The following is an 8450-nucleotide window of genomic DNA, read 5'->3' as shown; positions in this document are numbered from 1 at the left end:
AGTATGATGACCCCCATTTGCTTGTTCTTATGGATATAGTGTAGCACGGCGATGCCAAGGAGGTTTCTATTAGAGATGATGGGGTATTGAGGATGCAGGGCCAGTTAAGTGTGCCCAATGTAGATGGGTTGCGTGAGTTGTTCCTTGAAGAGGCCCACAGTTTGAGGAACTCCATTCATCCGAGTGCCGCTAAGATGTATCAGGATTTGAGGCAACACTATTGGTGGAGGAGAATGAAGAAAGATATAGTAGAGTATGTGGCTCAGTGCTTGATTTTCCAGGAGGTGAAGTATGAGTATCAGAGTCTAGGCGGTTTGGTTCAGAGACTTGAAATTCCCCAGTAAAAATTGGAGTGTGTTACCATGGACTTCGTTGTTGGGCTCTCACGGACTTCGAAGAAATTCGACATTGTATGGATTATTGTGGACAAGCTGACCAAGTGGGTACATTTTATTTCGATTGTGACTACTTATTCTTCAAGGTAGCTGGCTTAGATCTATATCCGGGAGATTGTTCGACTTCATGACATGTCAGTGTCCATTATCTCTGATCGAGGTACATAATTCACATCGCATTTTTGGAGAGTTGTGCAGTGTGAGTTAGGCACACAGGTTGAGTTGAGTACAATACTTCACCCCCAGATGGACAGGCAGTCTGAGTGCACCATACAGAGCTTAGAGCACTCGGGGGCTCTTGGGATCAATTTCTATCGCTTGCGGAGTTCCCTTACAACAATAGCTACCAATCGAGTATTCAGATGGCTCCTTATGAGGCCTTATATGGGACGCGGTGTCGTTCCCCAGTTGGTTGGTTTGAGCCAGGTAAGACTAGGCTGTTAGGCATTGATTTGGTTCGGCGATGCCTTGGAGAAAGTCAAGTTGATTCAGGATCGGCTTTGTATAGAACAGTTTAGCAAGAAGAGTTATGCCGATCAGAAGACTCGTGATGTAGCATTCATGGTGGGAAATAGAATTTTGCTTCAGGTTTCACCTATGAAGGGTGTGATGAGGTTCTAGAAGAAGGGAAAGTTGAGACTTAGGTATATTGGTCCTTTTGGGATCCTTGGGAGAGTTGGTGAGGTGGCCTACAAGCTTCTATTTCTACCCAGATTATCACCAGTTCACCCGTTGTTCTATGTTTCTATGCTCCGAAGTATTATGGTGATTCGTCCCTTGTTTTAGTTTTCAACTCAGTCCAATTGGACAAGGATTTGACTTATGTTGAGGAGCCGGTGGCTATCTTGGACAGACAAGTCCGGAAGTTTAAATCAAAGAACATTGCTTCCGTGAAGGTTTAATGGAGGGGTCATCCGGTTGAGGAGGCGACATGGGAGGCCGAGCACGACATATGGAGTCGTTATCCTCACATTTTCGTCACTTCAAGTATGTCACTATGCACGTTTGAGGACGAACATTTATCTTAAGAGAAGGAGAATGTAACGACCCAATCCGTCATTTTGTGTATTTGAGCCATATTTCCCCTTTTGATGCTTCACACATGTGTATTTATGGTTTTATGACTTGTAGGGTTGATTAGTTTTGTTTCGGGAGGGTTTTGGAATGGTTTGCACCCTTTGGTTCATGGCTTAGAAGCTTAGGTTGAAAGTGTTGATCAAACTTTGACTTTTGTGAAAACGGCCCCGATAGGTTCGCGTTGTGATTTTGGAATTTGGCGTATGCGTGGAATCAAATTCGGATGTCCTTAGGTTGATTTGACTTATTTTACCTAAAGTTAGCAATTTGAGGTTAATAGGTATGACCGTAGGTTAAATTTTGGCTATCAAGTTAAGAACTTGGTTTTGGGACTAAGAATAGGTGCGTTTTTCTATTTGGAACTTGTCTGCAAAATTTGGTATCATTTGGAGTTTATTTGATTGGATTCGGATGCTTGGTTGCAATCCTAGAGATTCTTGAACTTTTCTTTGAAATTCATGCATTTTGGTGTCCGATTCGTAGTTCTAGGTGTTATTGTTGTGTTGATCGCGCGAGCAAGTTCGTATGATATTTTTAGACTTGTGTGAATGTTTGTTTTGGAGCCCCGGGGGCTCAGATGAGTTTCAAACGTGTTTCATAATGGTTTGGAAGTAAATCAGGATTTGCTGGTGCTCTGATGTGACAATTGCGAGCACCAGCCTCGCAACTGCGAAGTGAGCAGGTGAGGGCCAGGTATCGCAATTGCGATGCCTCACTTGCAATTATGAAGTATGTGTCATTCTGTGTACGTTCGCATTTGCGACAATTTAGTCGCATTTGCGAAAGGAGCAAGCTTCGCAATTGCGAAGCCTATGTCACATTTGCGACTTCCCACTTAGGCTGACAGTAGCTGCAATTGCAAGAATTTCTTCTCAATTGCGAACAGAGTGTCGCAATTGCGACATCTGCACTTGAAAAAAGGGTTGGGAGTCAGGATTTCACATCATTTTCCCTCATTTTAGAACCATGGACTCGATAGGAGATGATTTGGAGAGGGAATTTTTATCTACAAACATTGAGTAAGTGATTTCTATCAATTTCCAACTATATTTCATAATTATATCTTATATCTAACATCAAATTTATAAGAATCAAGGAGGAAATTTGGGGATTTTTGTCAACGTTTTAAAAAATGAAAATTTGGGTTTTGAGAGTCGATTTGGACTCGATTTTGAAAAGAAATCTCATATATGGATACGTGGGGTTATGGGTAGTCGGAATCTACACTTGGACCCGAGATTTTATCAGGCGGTCCCGGTGTTGACTTTTGTTGACTTTTTGGGAAATGTGTAAAGATCATAGCTTCATCTATCTCGCATTGTTTGATGTTATTAAGTCATTTTTGATTAGATTTGAGTCGTGTTGTTAGGAGCTATTTTTGAGGGTTGATTTGGCCTAGTTAAGGTAAGTATCTTACCTATCTTTGTGTGGGTGAAACTACCCCTTAGGATTGGGTTTGATTGTGATATTTGATTATGTGAAAGACGTGTACATGAGGTGACGAGTGTGTACCCTGGCTTCTATGTGGTAATATGACCGGTTTAGACTCTTTGACTTTTTCATGCATTTAATTGGAGATTGTAATATCATATATATATATATATATATTCCATTGTTGAATTGCTCTTACATGTTTTACTTGATGTTGTTATCACATGCTTTATCTTTTATTGTCAAACATGCTCTTATATGACTTAATTGATGTTGTTATCTCTCTTATCGTCATGTGCCTTTTATTTGTTGAGTTATTCTCAATTGATGGTGTTATTTCATAATGTCTCTTCGTGTTGAACTATTCTCATGCATTTAGACGTAGTTATTATTTCATACTATCTTTATTCGCTGTTAAGCCTATGTTACACAATTGAGATGAAAGTTGTCTTTTATGGGAATACCTTCATTTTGAGCTATTGAAGTTGAAGTTATGAAAGCCGTTATCACATTGAAGTTGAAGTTGTTTATTATTGAGATATCTTTTCTTGTTGAGTAATTCCCGTTCATTTTGTTAGTATTGAGAATCTTGATACATTATGGTTGACAAATGGGCTATATGTTGTGGTAACTTTGGTATTGTTGATTTTTGTTTTGGTCAAATCCACTAGGCATAGTGCCTAGGGTTAGACTTTATAGATATGACATAAATAAAAAGTGCAACAATGGAGGGGGATATGGACCTTACCTCCAAAACTATGATAGATCTCCACTTGATTGTCCAAACATGACAACCAATTGGGTCCCGTGAATTAAGTGAAGTTAAACCTATGTGAATGAAACAATTATCTATCCATAAGTGATAGGCAATTGTAATCCCAAAAACAGATTGAATAGATCCTAGGTCAACTAAACAAAAAGGTGAACTAAAGTTAACTATGTGAGGTAGATGGAAGGACTCCTTCCATTTACAAAATATTCTACCTCGGAAAAGTGAAAAAACACTCCTTAGGAAAGGTGACAAAATACAAATGTAAAAGTATCCAAGGAGAGCAATCTGGTAGCTAATATAGTCTATCTTCCACATTGCTTTGTTAGAGTATTCTAAAAGAGCCAAGTTGAAGATATATATGTGAAACTTCAGAGCATATTTGACAGAAGAGATGGAGCAATTGAGTATCAGTAAAACTGGATACATCATTAACAAAACAGTGACCTCATTTTCATTGATGCTGTCAGTGCTGAAACATGAGAAAGAAGGTGATGATGCGGTTTTAAAAAGAATGGTGCAGAACTTCTGATAATGTAAGTGGTCAGGAGCTCTGAGGATGACTGTTGTTGTCTGGTGTGTGAAGGCAAGGTAGTTGCAAACAGAGTAAAATGGAAACAGTTGGTAGCAAGTGTTGCAGTTGCTCTTGTAGCAATTGTTTTCTGTATGAATGAATGAGTGGGTATGTGTAACAAGGACAGTTAGTGTGAGCCCCTAAATGTGTCCATTTAGTTGCCTCTTGGATATAAACATATGGGTTTGACTGTGGAGGTTTGGTATGTCTAAACCCTTTGATGTACTCTAAGTAGAATGAGCACTAATGGTGCTAATAACACACACTTAGAATATCTCAATGGATTTAACATATCAGGAGTAATAGTACCTGCACAAAGAAACAAACAAGTTAGTGTAAAAAGTGACTCCATGATCTTTGCTTTAAGAGATGATGCCAGATGTAAATCCTCCGGTTCTGAGGACATGCGGCCAGGGATGTGCTGCATTTTTGCCATGAAAACATAGGATAGATGGTGAGTTTTTGATGGCTGAGTGCTTGTAGAGAAATAATCATATGTTCTGCACATTTGAAATGGAGATATCTGTAGATTCAACTTGCTAATACCAAGCCTGTCAGAAAAGGTAGGGGTCTCATGTTGGGATAAGTTTGTTTCAGATTTTCCAGATGATGGAAATTTGGATAAGACAACTAGCATTGGGTGCATAACTGTTAATCCATTGAACCAGCTAAACCAATTGAGACTGTTGTGATGGCATGCTTTGAGCCAGTGATATATCCTTAGTAGAATAAGCATTAAAAATGCTAATACCACACTCTGATGATATACCAATTGACTAAGCATGACATTAGAATAAGTACCAGAACAAAAAAGGAAAACAGAATTAGTGAAAACTGTGCATTCTTGCTTTCAAGACTGTGGGTGTGGATTTGAAACTGAGCTCTCAGGTTCTTGTGGCTTCTAAAAGCTGGTAGGGAAAGATGTGAGATAATAAACAGATGGGTTTGAGGTGTTGGCTTTATCCGGTAGGTGTGGTTCAGGAGTGTGGATATGATTGTTGTTGATTTTGCAAAGTTGAAATAAGTTAAGGGTAGAAGGTTCAGATGTAGTGTATGTGTTTGTGTTTGGAGTCTGTGGACACTGATAAGGAAACAAAAGAGTGAACAGATCACTAGGAGAAAGATCCTGCAAAAATACAAACAAAGTTATGAAACAATTCTTTTCTATTGTTCTCCAATTGAATTTAAGCATGTTGATGTGTTTCCATTGATTGGTGTTGTGGAACCAGCAATTGAAAGTAGTCATCACAAACAGAGACACTATGATCAAGATGATTTGGACTATTGGGCATGCTCCCCTCTGAAAGACAGTTTTAGCCATAACCATTGGAATGATAGGCTAGGAATTGTGTAGGGAAATGAACCCACCTGGTCCTTTTATTCCTAAAGGAGGGGGTTCCATTTTGGTATAAAAGGATTTGACCCCTAATGTGAGTGGGGAGCTCCCACAGGTTATGGAAATGTGTTTGTGATGCAAGGTTATAACTGAGTTTGGACAGTGAATCTACAGGGTAGTTGGCCTCTCTGTATACATGTGAAATTGTAATGACTTCACATTGCTGCAAATATCCTTGAGTTTCTGCATTTGCATATCCAAGTTCTAGGGATTACACTCTCTCTATCTAGCCATTGCTTGAGGAGATTGGAGTCTGTTTCAATCTAAATCTTGGTGAATTCATTGGCCACACACTATTTGACACCAATGATAGTTGCTTCTGTTTTTGCTAGATTATTGGTTCCTTTACCAAGTGGACAAGATATGGCATGAATGAATTGGCCTTGGTGCTCTCTCACTATGACTCCTGCTCCAATTTTACATGGGTTAGTAAGTGCACTACTATCAGTGTTAACTTTCACAAAATTGGTTTGTGGTTTTTGACACCTCACCAGAACAATTGTGGTAATATGTTTTAGTTCGTCCACCATGGTATACATATCAATTCACTTATGGGACCATTTTATTTCTGGATGTTTGGCTATGAGAAGGAGATGAATATCTGAGTGGATTGCAAAAATAACTCTGACCATAGAAGAAGTTTTACCCCCATACTTAGCATTGTATCTATTTTTCCAAAGATTCTAATAGACAATGATGGGAACTGTATCCAGCAGTCGTTGTTGAAGTTCATTGCTGATTTTGTGGAGCCACCATTTCATTAGAAGCATATTAAGAGGTAAATCATCAGTATTTATCCCTGTGATGCCTGAGAATTGTTTCCACATAATTTTGGCAAGAGGACCCCTGCTGAAAATATGGTCTATGGATTCACATTCGGGTTGTCTGCAGCATACACATCTGTTGTCAATGGGATTGCCAAAAGTAATAATCCTATCATTAGTTAGGAGTTTATTTCTCAAGGTTCTCCACAGACAGAAGGACCATTTGAAGGGGATTTATTTTTTGCCAACTCTTTCTGTTGGTTAGAGTGATCTGCTTCTTGTCTCTAATTGTTTCCCATGCTGAACCACATGTGAACTTGCCAGATGTGTTTATTGACCAAATGGCTTTATCAGGAGTTTATGTATCATAGTGAATGGTGGTTTGAAGAATTTGTGGGATCATATGAGCTGGGGAAGTGGCATTGAGTTTCTGGAGGTCCCATTTACCTGAATCCTAGAAATGAGATACCGGGACTTTATCTGGTCTATACCCTCCATTTTTACTACTGGCAAGTGAGCCTGTGCCAAGCCAATTATCCCACCAGAAGTTGGAGTTACCTGAATGTAACCTTCTAGTAAATGAGTTGTTCTACCTCCTTCCTGTTAGTAGTTAACTTCTTCCTTGTTTGAGATTTTCCAGTTTCTTATTTCTTGGAGACTGGATGAGACCATTTGCAATACTTAGCCATAACGAAATTACTCCATAGGATTGCTTAGTTATGAAATTCCACCATTGTTTGTACTGCATAGATTTGCATACATCTTGGATGGATCTGATACATGTGCCTCCTTCTTGTAAGGGATAGGACATTTTAGCCCATAAAGCCCATGCATATGACCAATTTTTCAAAGGGATAGGCTGTTAAGCATTCTAGAAAGGAGTTCTGCTCCAATGATGAAAATAGCAGGTGCCAATGGATCACCTTGTTTGATACCCCTAGTTGATTTGAAGAAATAATGTCTGGTACTCTTTACAATGACAGAGTACCAATTGTTGGACATAGTTCTCCATATCATGTCAATAATCTTCTCACAGAATCTCATCCTCCTCAAGGTGATGCAAATATAGGCCCATGAGACTCTGTCATAGACCTTGGCCATGTCAAGTTTGATCACAACATTGGCTCCAGGATTTGGCTTCTTAATCCCTTGTACAATATCATGAGTCAACATTATATTCTCTGAGATACTTCTGCCTTTAACAAATCCTGATTGATTGGCTGAAATAATCCTTGGCATGATAGTTGCAAGTCTGGTGGAAATGACTTTTGAAATAATCTTGTTGATGAAGTTACTCAGACCGATGGGTCTGAATTCAGTTTGGGAATTAGGGAATTCCACTTTAGGCAGGAGTATCAATCAAGCATTAGTCATGTACCTAGGCATGGTACTACCCCAAAAGAAAGCCAAAACTACATTTAGGAGATCTGTATTGATAATGTCCCAACAGGACTGGAAGAAGTTACCATTCATCCAATCGGGACCAGCTGCACTGTTGGGGCTCATAGAGAAAACCACCTCATTGAGTTCTTGCATAGTAGGGTCTCTTGTAAGATTGGTGTTATCTTCAGAGGATATCATGGTTGAAATATGTGAGAGAAGATCTTGTCTGATAACATCCCCTATTTCAGTAAAGAGGTGTTCAAAATAATTGCAGTCAACTTCACCAATATCTTCATCCCCTTGTATCCTATCTCCATCTTCATCTTTGATTTTGTGGATGTACAATCTTCTTCTTCCTCCTCTAATAAGACTGTGAAAATATCTGGTATTTGCATCACCCTCTTTAAACCATTGAAGTTGGGTCTTCTATTTCAATATTGTTTCTTCAATCTTCAAATATCTTACATATTGGGCTTATACCTCCTGTAAGTTAATCCTATCAAGTGGATTGTTAGTATTGATCCATTTCTCTGCAGCTTCATTGACTTTCTGTTCAAACTCTTTAGGATTTTGAAAGATATCCCCATATTTTTACCTAGACCATAAACTCAGGGCCTTAGTGACATCCTTTAATTTCTGGTGGAAGATTCACATCGCACTT

General features: G+C 39.1%; 1 protein-coding gene across 1 annotated transcript; it reads right to left on the bottom strand.

The window, feature by feature from the left end:
- Positions 1–7252: 7252 nt before the first annotated feature.
- Positions 7253–7645, bottom strand: LOC142180077 (secreted RxLR effector protein 78-like). Its single transcript, XM_075250999.1, has one exon. It carries the CDS (start codon positions 7643–7645, stop codon positions 7253–7255), a length of 393 nt encoding a protein of 130 aa, XP_075107100.1.
- Positions 7646–8450: the final 805 nt, after the last annotated feature.

The sequence above is a fragment of the Nicotiana tabacum genome, chromosome 4, assembly GCF_000715075.1.
Source record: "Nicotiana tabacum cultivar K326 chromosome 4, ASM71507v2, whole genome shotgun sequence".
Classification (NCBI taxonomy): Eukaryota; Viridiplantae; Streptophyta; class Magnoliopsida; order Solanales; family Solanaceae; genus Nicotiana; species Nicotiana tabacum.
This window is presented reverse-complemented; position numbering and strand designations above follow the sequence as displayed.

Coding starts and splice junctions, on each gene's coding strand:
- LOC142180077 (XM_075250999.1), bottom strand. CDS start 7,645: ATGCCAAGGATTATTTCAGCCAATCAATCAGGATTTGTTAAAGGCAGA.